The 16,355-nt window shown below is 46.9% G+C and overlaps 2 protein-coding genes across 5 annotated transcripts in view; one reads left to right on the forward strand and one right to left on the reverse strand.

Moving 5' to 3' along the window:
• The window catches only part of LOC133109474 (PDZ domain-containing protein 4-like), a 34,545-nt gene extending 26,337 nt beyond the window's left edge, over positions 1–8,208 (forward strand). Inside the window, exons 2-5 of the mRNA XM_061218797.1 lie at positions 476–574; positions 1,445–1,507; positions 2,427–2,528; positions 6,247–8,208. Coding sequence (XP_061074781.1) covers positions 476–574; positions 1,445–1,507; positions 2,427–2,528; positions 6,247–8,208 — 2,226 coding nt within the window. The remainder of the gene's footprint in view (positions 1–475; positions 575–1,444; positions 1,508–2,426; positions 2,529–6,246) is intronic.
• Positions 8,209–14,945: 6,737 nt separating this feature from the next.
• kdm5c (lysine demethylase 5C) overlaps positions 14,946–16,355 on the reverse strand; it is a 31,105-nt gene continuing 29,695 nt past the window's right edge. For all 4 annotated transcript variants that reach the window (XM_061218906.1, XM_061218904.1, XM_061218907.1 and 1 more), the window contains one exon: positions 14,946–16,331. In XM_061218906.1, coding sequence (XP_061074890.1) covers positions 16,323–16,331 — 9 coding nt within the window. In that variant the 3' untranslated portion in view covers positions 14,946–16,322. The remainder of the gene's footprint in view (positions 16,332–16,355) is intronic.

Consider the following 16,355-nt stretch of genomic DNA (forward strand, 5'->3'; position numbering starts at 1 on the left):
GCACACAGCATAGAAACCTGTGACTGATATCCATCCTCTCTCGCAGCCCTCCGATAGACCATGAGTACTACGACCCGAACGACTACTTCGACATCACCCAGCATGAGGTCGACAGGCAAGATGAGATGGAGTACGAGGTCTGGCTCCCTCTCAAATTTCCATCTAAACAGCAGTTAAGATAGCTGACAGAAAGAGGGCACAGATTGTTACGCTTGTGTCCTTCTCGTCAGACTGTGCAGCTCTTTGAACATCTGATGTTGTGCTGAAGAACCTTCTGAGGACATCACAGCCCTCTTTCCTGTTAAACTGTTCCTGCTCTCCAATTTCTCCCTTCCTCTCTCAGTCTCCCTGGCCATCTCTCCACACAAATTGACTTGACAAAATACATCTGTATTGCTGAAGCACAGAATAATATCACTGTTCTATAAAAACCGTATTGGGTCTACATGTGAATAACATCTTCTCTCTCCCTCAGGAGGTGGAGCTGTACAAGCCCCACCAGCAGGACAAGCTGGGCTTGACAGTTTGCTATCGTACAGATGACGAAGAGGACCTTGGCATATATGTGGGAGAGGTGAGAGACCAGGGTGTTCAGATGTGGAGGTGTTACTAGGGGACTGTGCTGGCATTTGTATGGCTTTTTTCAAACACAGGCAGCACTACAGCGGAGTGTGTGAATGCCAATAGGCTGTTTTATCATAAGTCACTGCCAAGCCAATAAGCTGTTTTGCAATTCGCCACAACCAAGCAAATAAGCTGTTTTACCATTCATCACTTTCAAGCCAATAAGCTGTTTTGCAATTCGCCACAACCAAGCCAATAAGCTATTTTATCATTCGCCACTACCAAGCCAATAAGCTGTTTTACCATTAGTCACTGCCAAAGCAAGTCTTATATGTCTAAGTTATGAGTTATTGATAGTTCCTATGTTCTGGGAGGCACTATTTAGCTTCATAGCTACTTTGTAGGAGTGCGAGCAGCAACTAAAACCTGCTATAAACCTAGCTAGCCAGCAATAGCTCCTGCTGTCAGGCCAATGGGTGGATGTAAAATAGAAAAAAAGGTGTATTCATATTAAAGAGGACTATGGATTTGGTCACTGGTATCTTTGTTTGGTAACTGAGATCTGCACTACACAAACAATCTCTGACTGGCTCCTCTGCTGGACTCCCCCCCCCCCCCCCCCCCCCTCGACCGTTTAGCTCCTCTGTTTGAATCCCCCTGGTTAGCTCCTCTGTCTGTATCCCCTCATTGGTTCCTTTGTCTGTAACCCCCTGACTGGTTCATCTGTCAGAACCCCCCTGATTCGTTCCTCTGTTTGTAACCCCCCTGATTAGTTCCTCTGTCTGTAGCATCCGGGCCACATTGGGCATGTTGTAATGGGATTCTTTGCACAGGGTCTTTAGCATATGTGCACTTATACAGGCTTTCATTTCTCCCCCAGGTCAACCCCAACAGCATAGCAGCTAAAGACGGCCGTATCCGAGAGGGGGACAGAATACTGCAGGTCATTACTGGGATTTGGGAATATTTATGGGTTTTAATGGCAGTTGCCACAGGCAGTTTTCAGAAAAATATTTAATTCCAAGCACACATCACATTCTACCAAGAAATGGTTAACTGACTGTGTGGCAATTGCCATCTCAGTCTCCGGAATTTAACCGAATCGGGAATTTGATATGGTTTGATTTGAAGAGGGAAGTCCAAAAGCAGATACAAGGATCAGGAATAGTAAAAGAGCGCCGTGCCTGAATCTCATGAAATGCTGCAGAAGATGATTCGGTGGCGTCCTTGCGAAGGGAGAGGGGTGTAAAGTACTGAAAACAGTGGTGCCAATAATTTTGATAGCGTGTTTTTAGGAAATAAAATCATGGCTTGTTTTTCTAAATCTGCAGTGTAGAAAATGGGTCCGACAGCCCTGAGCAAGAGGGTACAGCAGAGCTGTGCGGGTGGAGGCACGCAGCCAGTGCCAAACCGGAAACATTTTGATTTTAATAAATACTTACACATTACACGGTTGGTTCATTTGCTCCCATCTTTTCAGACCACAATCCTGTGATGTTCTCATTTAATATTTCACAGGCTTGGCTTTCATGACATAACTAAATTAAATACAGGCAAATAAAAAGCTATTAGCATTTGAATGCAGCCATTAGCATTTGATCCTCTCAGATGAATCAGAATCTAGGAAACTGAATCAAAACTGAACCAAAATTATAGTGCTGGAATTTAGCACATCAATCAGAACAAAGACATTGATCCCACCTCTGTGACTAACTCGCAGGCGTGTGGTTTAATTGTGAAATGCCGGCACTGGGCATACAGAGAACACGCTTCCACCTTCTTCTCTCTCTCTCTCTCTCTCTCTCTCTCTCTCTCTCATATCTTTGCTCCTTTTCTTTCTTCCTAATGTCCCTCCATCTCAGATTAACGGTGTGGACATACAGAACAGAGAGGACGCAGTGGCCATTTTGACCCGGGAGGACAGCACCAACATCTCCCTGCTCCTGGCCCGGCCCGATATAGAAGTAAGGATATGTACCCTTGATGCCTCGCTGCCTTGCTCCCTGATTACCTAGCCTTGGCAGGGTGTTCAACTGGCAAACATAAGAGTTGCTGGTTTGGGTCCCTGGTCAGCATATAGGGATGCTGACCTGCGGGTGGAGAGATGCATTTAGGCCCCTGAATTGAAAAAAGAAGCCACACTTTTTCTCTGCCATTTTCCCCCTTGCAAAAGAGAACACGTTCTCAATGGATTTCCCCTTCACATAAAGGATTTTTTTAAATGTCACATTTTCCTTCAAAGGTGTCTTTGGAGGTGCCTAGGCAGCACATAATGGGACGCACTTTGAAGCTAGGAAGATGTCACAGAAAAGTAGCACAATTACGTGTATTAAATAATTAAAGTGTAGATTAAAAAATAAAACAACAAATTATCAAGCTCACCGTAAGACTCACACTTGAGAACAAGCTCTAAGACAGTTCTGTGGGAACTCTCATTTTAACAGACGTAAGAGACACAAGGTACTCGCAAAGACTTGTGGCATATCCTTACCAGAAAAGAATACATGCATGCTGCCTTCAAAATCCTCCAAATGAAGACAGAATCTTTGCAAACTTTCAAACGGGATGGTGCTCGAAGCCTTCTTGCTATTTTTGCCACGTGATAGGCAGTGAGAGCCTCAGTATGGGGGTAATTATAAATATTTAATATTTACACCGATTCTCTGTTGTTTCTAGGAACAGAACAGCCCAGTAGCAAATTCCAGAATCTCGGTCAGGAGTTATACCTCCGTTCCTCCTGATCGCAAGGAAATGCTCCTAGTTGCCAAGACAACAACCGGATATAAATGATTGGTTCAGCTGAGTACAGGGGAGATCCCTCAGGTTAACGCTAACACCTCCCCCTGATGGTAATCGGCCTGAAACTGTGCAGTCCAGCTGCTAGTTTAATGTGGAATCCAGCAAAATGGGTCAGCTCTGCTTCCGAGATCACCGCTGTCGAGAAGCACAGAGATGGATTTGGGTGAGTGGGTGCGAGAGTCTGGAGGCGTAGAGGAGACCAATGACGGGAAAGAGAAAACCGGAGGTTTGGAAGAAAAGATGGGGAGGGAGGGAGGGAGGATGCCCACGTGCCCACTTCTTTGTTCCCTCAAGGTCAATGGGGGGGGGGGGGGGGGGCGTTGTTGCTGCCATCCTCTCTGAAACAGTGCAGCACGATGTATGCTTTCACCCTCACATTAACAGCGTGTGTGGATAATGTTAGAGACACTGAAACCCCTCACCACACATACACACACACACATACACCTCCATTAAACACACACTGCTGGCAGACACCATTACCCAAGCGCAGCAGCAGCCCAGACGAGCTCCAGTCCTGATGAATGCAGATACTGCTGCTGTATGAGGGGGTGCTGACAGACCAGCCCACACATGGACCACTGTTGCCATAACAACATGCCACAAAATGCTAACCGCGGCAATGCGGTGGGGACTGAAGGGAGGTCTGGAGGGGGGGGAACAGATCAGGATAATGGGGATAAGCCTTACCCACCCGCTGCACACACATACACACACACACACACATGCACTCTCGCACGTAGGCATTCACACACGCGTGCATACACGCACACACTGTTGTCTTCTGGGATCAGCAAAGATGAGCACGGACAGGTGAAAGTATGAGGAAAAAGGAAAAAAAGGCAGAAGGCGGAGGAGAGAAAGAGAGAGAGGATAAAGGGAGAAAAAATGGGAGAACAGATAGGGAGCTGATAGAGGAGAGGGCCTCATGAATGGTAATGAGCTGAAGACAACGATCACTGCTCTACTGTGCAGGTGAGCTTGGAGCAGGGAAAACTATAAGCTGTCCACCCCTTATTATTACTATAAGGAGAGGGTGCAGCCTGTCCTGTTACTATTATAAGGATTACATTCAATTTATAATGAGAATTGAGATGTTCAGTATGGAGATAAAGATAAAATATGAAATTCCACATTGCACCACAGCTTACTGAGAAAGGATTCTCAGGAGATGGACCAGTTCTGAGAATCGAGCATTTTTTTTATTGCCAAAAGCACAAGCTTCAATCCTTGTGTGTGGAGCCGATAACAGTAGCAACTACGCCTATGTGTGTGTTTGTGTAGCCTATGTGAGTAGTAACTACGCCTCTGTGTGTTTGTTGCCAGTGTGAGTAGTAACTACGCCTCTGTGTGTTTGTTGCCAGTGTGAGTAGTAACTACGCCTCTGTGTGTTTGTTGCCCGTGTGCACCCCTCGCATTGGCTAGTTATGTTAACCATTAGTAAGGCTGGGTATTTGTCACACAAGTAATGGGTATCACGCATTCTATGATTTCTGCTGTTTATTTTGGTAGTTCTGTGACTTTCCCCATTTTTTGCAATTCCAGCGATTTCCTCCATTTTTAGCGCATTCCATGATTTTCTGGAACTTTTGGATGATAATTCAACCTGTTTTACTCATACGCCCGTGTGTACGCATTTTCACAATATTGCCACATGAGAGGTGCTCTATCAAAGACTGAACCTACCAAAGTACAACATGTTGCAGGAGAAGAAACTTTAAAGACATTAAAACAGACACACAGTAACCAGGTCTTTTTATTAATGCAATCTGAGGATGCTCTATTTCTGACAATTAAAGATAAATGTTAAATAAAAAGCCTTACCCATTAGGGCCTGCACACTCCCAGTCTGCTATTCATTTCTATTCAGGACTCATACAATGGCATTTGGTTAGGACAGTTAACTTTCACTAGTGCTTTAGCGAGACCGCATCTTAACCCACTGGGCGATGTTGTTGGCCTAGTCTGGCACCATTGCTCTTATTAATCAGATGATTGCATTTATGTTTCTGTTATATAAATGTAAAATAGGGTAATGACCAAGTTGTGGAACAGCTGAATTACTGTCCGGATTGATTGAGCATGGAATACCCTCTCACCCAGATGGCTCCATGGAAACCTGCGTTAAAATGTCCCTCTCCTGAGAGACCAGATGTGCACAATAATTTAGCTTGACTCGATGTTGCCATCTAGTGTTAGAGAAATGGAACAGCATCCACAGTGGGCCTGGTTTCCAATGCGCAGTAATTTAGTGTAAAAAGAAATACCGCATGCTTAATGTTACAAAATAATTATAAGTGAAACAAAACGTGCATCTCAAAAACATTTTAAAAAGTCTGTTCGTGAAATGTATATTTTAGGACAACTGTATAGCACTGTTTATAGGGTAGTACACAAAACCCATATATGAAGCCTTTCGGGTAGTACACTAAATCCATATATGAAGCCTTGGAGGACGTACACTAAACCCATATATGAAGCCTTGGAGGACGTACACTAAACCCATATATGAAACCTTGGAGGAGGTAGACTAAACCCATATATGAAGCAATGCGGGCTGCTGGGACAAGATCAGACCGACAAGACCTCAAGTTCATGCACTTAACATGAAAAACTTTTGAGACAAGAACTGCAATATGAAAGATCCTTATTCCAGTATCAAAACGTTAGCAGTACTATCATGGGGACCACTGTTCACTGAGCATCATTGTTCTTCGGTCAAAAACATGCCCAATTTATACTCAGCCGTGCTTTTAATTCAAGGTTTTTAACCCTTCTTGACCAGGTGCTGTTAAATAGACAGCAGTCGGCATCATCAGCGGTCATTATCAATGATTAAATAGCGATAAATAATAATACCTCCTGCTTCGGTCCCCTTTACAGAATGAGAACCAACTGGACCCTGACGAGCTGGACCTGGAGCTGCAGCAGGCGGGCCTGGGGCTGGGCGCCCTGGACAACGCCGCCCATCTGCCCAGCACCCAGCCGGCGAGGGCCGCGGGGCAGCCTGGGACCACGGAGCGCCGGGGCCGGGCTGCGTGCCGGGAGCCGACGTCCCTCCGGCAGACGGTCCTGAGTAACAGCCAGGAGCTGGACAGTGGCGTGGGCCGCACGGACGAGAGCACCCGAAACGAGGAGTCCTCGGAGCACGACCTCCTGGGGGACGACCAGACCAGCGCCTCCAACACCCCGGGGAGCATGCGCAAGTTCCGGCCGGGCCGGGGGGACACGCCGCCCCTGCTGCACGCCCACGACTTCCACTTCAGCTCCGACTCCCTGCTGGGGCCGGACTGCGGGGGCGGGGGGGCTCAGGGGGACAGGTACGTCCCGGACCCCGTGGTGATGATGATGCCGGGCCTCACCGAGGAAGAGTGCGAGAGGTACCGGGAGCTGCTGGAGATCAAGTGCTACTATGAGAAGAACGGGAATGCCCTGCTGACGCCGGGGCCGGAGCGGGAGAGGGGCGGGCGGGGAGGGGGCCGGGCGCCCCTGGACATGAACCGAAATGAGAGCCTGATGCAGCACGAGATGGCGCTGCTGGAGGAGGAGCTGCGCCACCTGGAGTTCAAGTGCCGCAACATCCTGCGGGCGCAGAAGATGCAGCAGCTGCGGGAGCGCTGCATGAAGGCCTGGCCGCTGGAGGAGGAGGAGGCGGGGCCGGGCGCGGCCGCGGGGCCGGGGCTGGCCGAGGACCCGTCCCATCACGAGCTGTCGGACATCACGGAGCTCCCGGAGAGGGAGCGCTCGGACAAGGACAGCACGAGCGCCTACAACACGGGCGGGGAGAGCTGCCGGAGCACGCCCCTGGTGAGCGAGCAGTTCCCGCCCGGCTCCACGCACGGGGAGGACTCCAGCGCCTCAGCCACCCTGCGGCCCCGCACCCCCAGCCGGCACCGCGACAGGAGCCAGGCCAACCCCGGGCGCTCCTACTCCCCCAACACCAGCCGCAAGTGCGAAGACGCGGGCGGGCGCACCAGCCCGGCCACCAAGTTCCGGTCCCTGTCCCGGGACGGGGCAGCCAGGAGGGGGTCAGAGGGGGCCATGAGGAGGAGCCCCAAGAGTGGAGGGACGCTGGACAGGGGGGGCGGGCGCAGCGCAGAGACCAGCCCCTATTTCTCCCGTCGCCACCGCTTGACCAAACTGCCCGAGCGATACCAGAGCTGCATGCAGCTGAGGTCCGCCTCTGCCTCAGAGAACCCCGCCCCCGCCTCAGAGGGCCCCGCCCCCACAGACTGCGCCGAGCAGAGAGGGGGCGGAGCCGGGGGCGAGACCAGCGGCGACCTGAGCCCCATGAGCATAGCCAGCTCCCTCAACCCTGCCGGGACGCAGAGGCCGGACCCTCCCCCGGGGCCCCTCCTGCCGCCGCCCTCCCCGCGGATGGAGTGGAAGGTGAAGGTGCGCAGCGACGGCTCGCGGTACGTGGCCAAGCGGCCCGTGCGGGACCGCCTGCTGAAGGCGCGCGCCATGAAGATCCGCGAGGAGCGCAGCGGCATGACGACGGACGACGACGCCGTCAGCGAGATGAAGATGGGCCGCTACTGGAGCAAGGAGGAGCGCAAGCAGCAGCTGATGCGCGCCCGCGAGTACCGCCGCCGCCGCGAGTTCATGATGCAGAGCCGCCTGGACTGCCTGCGCGAGCAGCAGGGCGCCGACGGGAAGGCCGGCCAGCAGGGGGCGCCGCAGGAGGCCAGCATCCTGGAGCTCAGCCAGCGCAAGAGCATGAAGAAGAGGAGCCGCCGCATCCTCGACAACTGGATCACCATCCAGGAGCTGCTCGCTCACGGCACCCGCTCCCCGGACGGGAAGAAGGTCTACAACCCACTCCTGTCAGTCACAACTGTCTGAGGAGGCGGGGGAGGGGGGCAGGAGAGAGGGAGGGATTAAATATACTGGAGGAAGAAAGGGGGGGGAGGGTTGGAAGGAGAGAGTGGAAGGAAGTGTGTGTGTCGATGACTTGTCGTGAGATCAGAGGATAAGGAGAGAGGCAGGGAAGAGAGAGGGGGGAGTCTGTCACCGGCTGAGACCTCATTACCGTCAGAGAGAACCTACCCACACTGCTACTGTACCTGCCACTAGTGCCATAGAGAGGGGGGCAGGGAGGGAACTGACAGAAATCTGGGCTTTTCTCAAGAGTATAATTTTATTTTGCAACAAAAAAATGTGGAAATAAAAAAACAAGTGACAATGAAAAAGACCTAATGGACAAAAATAACAATGGAAATGACCACCAGTCTGAGAAACCTATGGTTTTTGGAAACAGAGGATCTCTGTATTTGTAGCGGCCTGTTTGGATGTGGGAGAAAGACTTGCCCAAGGTGATTTTAGCTGAACGATTTTATTCATTTGCTCGGTGCCCTTTATCAAGTGTGGAGCTTGTGGTGTTTTTTTAAACACACTCACACAGCCCAAGATTTAGTGAGGTTAAGTACCAGGTTGAAGGTTACAACAGCAGTGCCCCACACAGGGGTTCGAAAGTGAATATTTTCAGATAACAGGATATTTGTGAGAACCTGATACCAAATTACCAAGAATTGGGTCTGAGAGCATGGCAGAGGCCAACAAGCTGAATGAAGAAGACTTTCTGCCTGAGTAATGTTCTCCAGCTGCTGATGCTGCAGTGAATTTAGCATTCTGGGGCGCTCTATGAGGTGGGGGTTCCTATGGCAAGTACATGAACTGAGCCCCGGGATACACAGTGCCCACGGGACACGAGCAGAAGCCTAAATCTGATCAGGGGTGTGCAGTGTGGGAAGGGGGGTCACATGTTCTTCCCACCCTGCTGAGGAATAATTCAGTCTGAGTTATGGATTTTTGACTCTGCGATCAGGGGGAAAGGTGAAGGAGGGCTTGTGTGAGGTCACTGCACAGGAGTCCCGCTGAATACAGATCAGACGGGAGTGCAGTCCCTGCTGTGGCTCCACCAGGACTCCACAGCTAGTTCTTTGTACTTGGGGACACTAAAGACATTAAACCAGGGATCATCAACTCTGGCCCTCATATCAAAATCCAGCCCTGGTTTTTGTTTCTCCCGAGTGCTTAGTGCTACTGATTAGACAGACTGTCTTCACACCTGACTCACAGGTAAAGGGAGGGTGAAAAACCAGCAGTTCTCAACCCTTGAGGACCCCGAGTTGCTGATCCCTACACTATACCAACACAGAGCCCTCCCTGAGAGGAGCCCTGCACAGCTACACAGCTTGGCAAACTGCAAACACGCTGCTGATCTCTTCGTTAAAACAGATGGATGTTGCTAGGGCACTCAGTCCTTGCCTTGAGATGCTTGGTCTTACAGAGCAGCTGCGATGAACGGAATAATTTGGGAGGGAAAAAAAGCACAGTTTTCTCAGGGGCTGCCCTGCGAAGACACTGCTGTACATCATATAAACTACAAAGAAAACCAGGGGAACGATTGATATACTTCTACTGATGGGGGTGGGTAGATGGGGCTCTGCCAATCCAGAATAATTGCTGGCATCCAGGTTTTCACAAAAAGATGCAAAGTGTGGCACGTGTCTCTGCTTTGCCGAAACAAGGTGCAGATTATAGAACAGAAAAGAGAATAAGAAATTTGGTTACCGTGCCTTGCTGTTGTGTTTAGATGTGCTTGCCTTCGGTACTTTCGCCTGAAATATTAAAGTTGCAGTGTTCTTCTGAGCGGGTGGACACACCAGCACTCTTACTGCTGTAAGCACAGATATAGGGTTTGTACTGATTTAAATACTAATCCGATGAATGAATCTACTTATGTAATTAATTGTTAATTAATTAATGAACACACTTTGAAGAAAGTTAACTGTGTTTACTTCTGTTTTTGTATGCATAATCTTCATTCAACAAACAGGAAATTTAATTGACTAATTTATTTGAAGGACGGAGACAGGAGACAAGGAACATTCCCTCTGAAGCACACTGAAGAGACAAGAAGAACAATGGCTCAACCCTCAAGAATACGCCAATAAGGGGCTGGGTTTAGGGTAGAGAGTAACAGAGGTGCAACGCAATGCAAATGGCCACTGTGTACACACTCGATATCAGATGACAGCACATGGTTCTCTAGCACACATCGCCCCCTTCCTTACAAAGTGGCAACAGTGGCACAGTAAGAACAGAATCCCCCAACACAATGGAAGGTTGAGTTCCACCACTAACAGGGGACTGCTTTGTAAAGTAGGCATTCAATTGCACCCCTTTGAGGAGATAGATGGTATTTTTAAAACCATTTTGCTTCATTTTGTTGAAGTATGTAGGGTGAGACATTTTCCTCAAGCCTGCCAAAACTAATACCTGAAAGAACCTGGGGTTTTTTATTGTAAATTATTTGCATGCCTTTGACATCTAGAATTGTGCAGACCTTTAAATAAATAATTTGAAAAAAATACTACAGGAAAAATAATTGTGTGTCATGTCTAGAACTGTAGATTTTTACTTGTGTAAGTCATGTATACCTAGTAGTTTTTATTTATTTATATATAATTTTTAGACTTGGAAGAGCTACATTCTGTAAAGTGTGCACCTGTTTTGTTCAGTGTATTGTAGATGAAAGCAGTTGTTCTGGTTCAATAAAATGTACTGAAATAAAACTTTTATAGAAAAATGTTGCTGAATATAAGCTGTGTGTGAATGTTGTGTTTTGAACCAGGACCATAGCCAGAATTGCTTTGAAAAAAGCTAACTATTCCCTCTCTACATGTCACTGGCTTATTGATCAATCCAAAAATTAAAGACAACCTGAAGTCAGGTCAAGTCCTCATATTTCATTGTATCACACATTTTACTACATTAGATTAGCATACATTTACCTCAGGTATAATAACTCTTAAAGAAAGCATTATTCCTACATAAAAACACCTTGCTTAGATAAGCATCATGGTGAACCACAGTCGTTACGGGCAGAACAATCAAAGATGTGAATGGATGGAACAATCCAAATCCAAATCCCCCCATGCTTGTTTTGCAACCCCACATTAGAAAATAAGGAACTGAAGCACTAAAGCAATAGCATCACAAAATACAAATAGAACCGTGAGGTTTAACAAGTTCAATAGGTACAGTAAATCCTCAAATTGTGTCCGGGATTCTATTTGAAGCCGGGCCTTGGATAATAGCCGGGGGCGTGGCCGATTCGGACAAATAAAGGCCGGCCCCCAAATACAAGCCGGGGTAATATTGCCTACCAGTAGGGCTATCAGTCCATGGGTCTCCAACACGTTGCTCTCAAGCTACCAGTCGCTTGCCGCCCCCTTCTAAGTAGCTTGCCAAAGGCTGAAGCTATATACATTTAAACACAATTGTTGCCGCGAGGCATTCCAGCCTACGAATTTAATAAAAAGTAAATCAGGCAAAATTAAAAATTTACTCAATTTAGGCTACTTGGCTACGCAATAAGGTTTCCATGTATTTACAGCACAGCACACGTTCAATGAATGAATGAAAGCGGCTGCCTTGGCTCGCAATAAACAGACGGGTGGAAATCCCGGCACTCTTTCAACTACATAAAACTTAACAGTGAACCATCAAATACCCCCCAGACTTCAGTGCCCATCAGTCCCAACATTTAGCAATAGAATCAAACAGTCCAAAAGTAAGTTAAATCCCAAACCAAAGTGAAAATCTTTTGATAGCCTACCGGTATGTTGCTCCAAACGAAACGCATGTCTCACAATAAAACGCACTTTAGGAAAAAAAGATCCTTAACTTGCTGTTATCTACGCTAATTTGTTATTGTTCATGAAGGCGTGTCTGGCAAGTTGTTATTTTATGGATTCTGGACTTGCATGTGATTTATTGTGTTTGAGAATATTTGCAATAAACTAAGTCTGTTAAGACTGACACTATGACTTACCAAACGGTGTTTCCTGATTAGCCTACACTAATTTATTTCTGAACGGTTACAGGAAGTGTTGAACAGTGTTGGCCCACTTTAAGTGTAGCCTTTTACTTTATTTCTAAGAATACAATTCTACACCAGAAGCCTAATAAGAAATAAAGGCCTGCCTCGAATACAAGCCTGCCCCAAATAAAGGCCTGTGCTTTGTGCAGCCTAAGTAAATAAAAGACCCCGGACACAATTTGAGGATTTACGGTATATCCTGTAATCATATTGATTGAAAATTGCACATTGGAAAGAAAAATGGAACGAATGCAAAAAACCATGCTTATGGGGTTAATTGAGCCAACACATAGACTGTAGAAGAGCCAACTATGCTGGCCCTAGAGAGGAACATCTCCCACCAAGACTAGGAAGTGAGTCATTACATTACATGACATTATTGGCATTTAGCAGACGCTCTTATCCAGAGCGACGTACAGTTGATTAGACTAAGCAGGAGACAATCCTCCCCTGGAGCAATGCAGGGTTAAGGGCCTTGCTCAAGGGCCCAACGGCTGTGCGGATCTTATTGTGGCTGCACTGGGATTCGAACCACCAACCTTGCGTGTCCCAGTCATTTACCTTAACCACTACGAGTCCAGTCTTGACACAAAGTGCTGGAACCCTATTGTGTTTGTTCTTTTGTTCTTCTGCACCAAAAACGGTAAATTGTCGATGCCATTTATGTAGGCGCCATTTTTAAGTTATTGTGTTATGAGGACAATACAGAAATACTTTGTAGACGCATCAGGGACAGATTACGTCACTCTCTCAAACACGGAAGAGAGGCATCGACTTACCTACTGCGCAGTCTCTGGATCGAAATTGTACAAAATGGCGGCGCTAGAAAACTTCCCGGGCTTCAAAACGCTTGGATAGTCAGTGGGTGACGTAATAAACAATCGGTCCACAGTCCATGGTGTACCCAAGACATTTCCTCCAAATGAAAATTATTTGACAGCCAACGTATATTAGTAAATAATTAGCAGGCATGAACTACACCATAGTTCTAAAAACCCCTGTGTTTTGTTTATTTTTCCTTTCATTAAAACCCTTGACAGGCTGTTGTATGGTCGCAAGCTGTTGGCCATAGCTAGGCTTACCGTCGGCTTAGGAACGAGCAGGTCAAGTTTAAAAAAAACTCCCCCGGATTGGTGGCTAACGAGCTCGCTAGCAATTGCTAGTGTTAGTTCAATTAATATAATAAGAAATTGTAACGTTAGCCAAGTTAGAAAAGCATTAGTCATTAGCTGTATTTTACGTTTAATGTTACTCCGACAACTTTGTTGCTTGCCAGTTTTGTGACGCTTCAGCACGATGAGACAATGCCAAAATCATATCGTGTGTGTTAGTAAAGATAATAGCTTATCTAAACGTTTTTTTAATGCGAGAAAAGTCAGATTCATAGACTTTAAATATTGTCTGGGTTAGCAGCATAACGAGAGTATGATTTCTCAATAGGTTCATGTATAATTGATTAAACATGAATGGTAACTGGGTGAAGTAACGTTAACTTTAAGTTGGCTTGTCTCGCCTTTCCCTGAAACGTAGCTTGCCTCAGGATCAGATGAGTTAACCTAACCACAATGCCTATCATAGGTTTACTGCATTTGGCAAACATCTATATAAACGTGAAATAGATAGTACTAATAGGGCCTGATTTTGTTTTTCATCGTAAATGGTTCTACTGGGAAAACTAAAATGAGTATGAAGTTCAAGTTCAGGAATTTCAAGAGATTCAGTAATGCAACTAGTGGGAAATGAAATCATCCAGGAAGTCACCAAAGTTCCCAGAATATCCAAAGAACTGCAGGCCTCTAGCATCAGCTAAGGTCAGTGCTCATGACTCCACAGTAAGACTGGGAAAAAATGGGATTTATGGGAGAGTAGCAAGGCAGACACCACTGCAAAACAAGATGCATATCAATGCTCTCACGCTCATATTTCCAAAAAAAACACCCAGCCATTTGGAATAATGTCCTATGGACAAACGAGTCAAAAGTGGAACGTTATGTCAGGTGTATTTACGGTTTACAGAACATTATGCAACTGTCAAACATAAGGGTGATGTGTGTGGTGATGGTTTGCTGTCTTGGGATCTGGACATCTTCTCATTGAAGGAACCATAAATTCCACTCTCTACCAGAAAATTATTAAGAATGTCAGGTCATCTGTGAGCTGAAGCATAATTGGTTTAAGACTATGATCCAAAACACAAAAGCAAGTCCACATCTCAATGGCTGAAAGCAGCAAAATGAAAGTTTGACTTGCCTAGTCAAAGTCCTGGCCTGAAGCCAATAGATGCTATGGCAAGACCTGAAACAAGTAGTTAATTGTAAAAACCAACCACTTTGTCTATAGTAAAGCATTTCTGCAAAGAAGAGTGGGCTAAAATTCCTCCACAGTGATGTGAATGACTGATGTCAAATTATAGGAACTGTTTAAAAAATGTGTTTTGAGTGAACATTGAATACCTGTGTTCAGTTTAAATCTAGTACACAGGTATTCAACATTTAACAAGATTGCATTACATTGTTAAAACATATTTTTGTCCAGATTTCGGCATATTATTTAATTTATAATATAGAAACCTTAAAACCAGAAATTCTTGGTTCTGGTGATCCTGTTTAACCGCTTCCAATAACTCAGTGGGGTCACAACAGCTGTGCTCAGCCAGGACAGGATGTGGAGTAACACACGGAAGAGTCCAGAATTCCTAAAACAATTCTAAATCTTTATTACTCACAAGGGGGGAGGAGAGAAATAAAAAGGCAACATTGAAATGAAAAGGTTTTTATACACAAACCCACAACTGCCAGTCTGCAATAATATCAATACCAATAATATTAATAATATAATTATCTGAACCCAGAAGAAACAAAATCAAATGCTGATAAAGTGAGTTACAGTGAAGTGTACGATGCTGTGATGAGAGAGAGAGAGACAGAGACAGAAAGAGAGAGAAAGAGAGAGAGAAATGGACAGAGGAAAGGGGTAGATGGAAGAACTGAAGAAGGAGAGGAGAGGTGATGAAAGGAAAGAAACGGCACAAAAATGGCAGGTGATCAGAGGAGCAGTACGAGGAGACCTGTTATGGGCAAGTCAAGTAGCACCAAAAATGTGTATGCCTGTTTGTTTAACTTCCCAAATGTTTTTAAATGTGTTATCCAAAACGTAAATACCCGCTCCTGGCAAATTCCAAAAAACACAAGACCTGATACAAAAAATACAGGTGTGCCAAGCACAGGGCCTCACTGTACTCATTTCCTTTCTCAAGTTTTGTTTTTGTGTCCCGGAAAACATCAAAATAATATTTTCAGAGTGAAGTGAGCGAGCGGGGACTCGTAGTTTTACTCCCGTTGGCTGTCCTCGCAAATACAAAACACCGTAAACTGAAGCTCTGGAAAACAGCCTGGAACAAATACGTGGAGCACGACGAGACGGGACCTCAGAGCCTCCGGGGGGTCGGGGTGGGGCTGGATAACGGAGTCCCAAAGCACAAATTTGATTTAAGGAGCCGGACCAGGAGATTCCCTCCCACCCGTCTCTGCCCCGGCCCTCCCCCAAGCATACGAGGTCAGTGTCACTTAGCATGTTCCAGTGGTGATATGAGCGAGGGGGTGGGGATGAAGGGAGGAGGAGGGGGGGGGGGAAGAGCAGGGCTGGGGAGGGGGAGGGGGGAAGAGCAGGGCTGGGCTGGGGGGGGGGGGTGGGGAGGGGTCAGGACAGGGCTAGGGTAGTAACAGTAGTAGCAACCGTTAGGCGAAGTAGCAGGAAGGTAACGATGGTAAGGGCAGGAGCAGTAATGTAACACTGGTAGGAGGAGTAGCAGTAGGGTAACATTGGTAAAGGTAGTAGTGTATGAGGAATGAAAACAGGGAGGGTATGTCAGCAGCGCAGAGGAGGGCAGAGGAAGGAGGGGGGCAGATGAAGCTGGGGTGCAGGGTGGGGGTGGGGTGGAGGTGAATCAAAGGTACATCGTGCAACCCTTCCTCCTTTCCTTTCCAGCCCGGTTCAGCGCTCTGTTCGTCCGTAACTCTTCCCAGTGCTCTTCCCTCCCGGAGCCTCCTCGCGGCTGAAGCCATCTCCATCACAAGATCTGGGGAGAGGAGGAAGAAACGGC

This window comes from Conger conger, chromosome 14 (assembly GCF_963514075.1).
Source record: "Conger conger chromosome 14, fConCon1.1, whole genome shotgun sequence".
Lineage (NCBI taxonomy): Eukaryota > Metazoa > Chordata > Actinopteri > Anguilliformes > Congridae > Conger > Conger conger.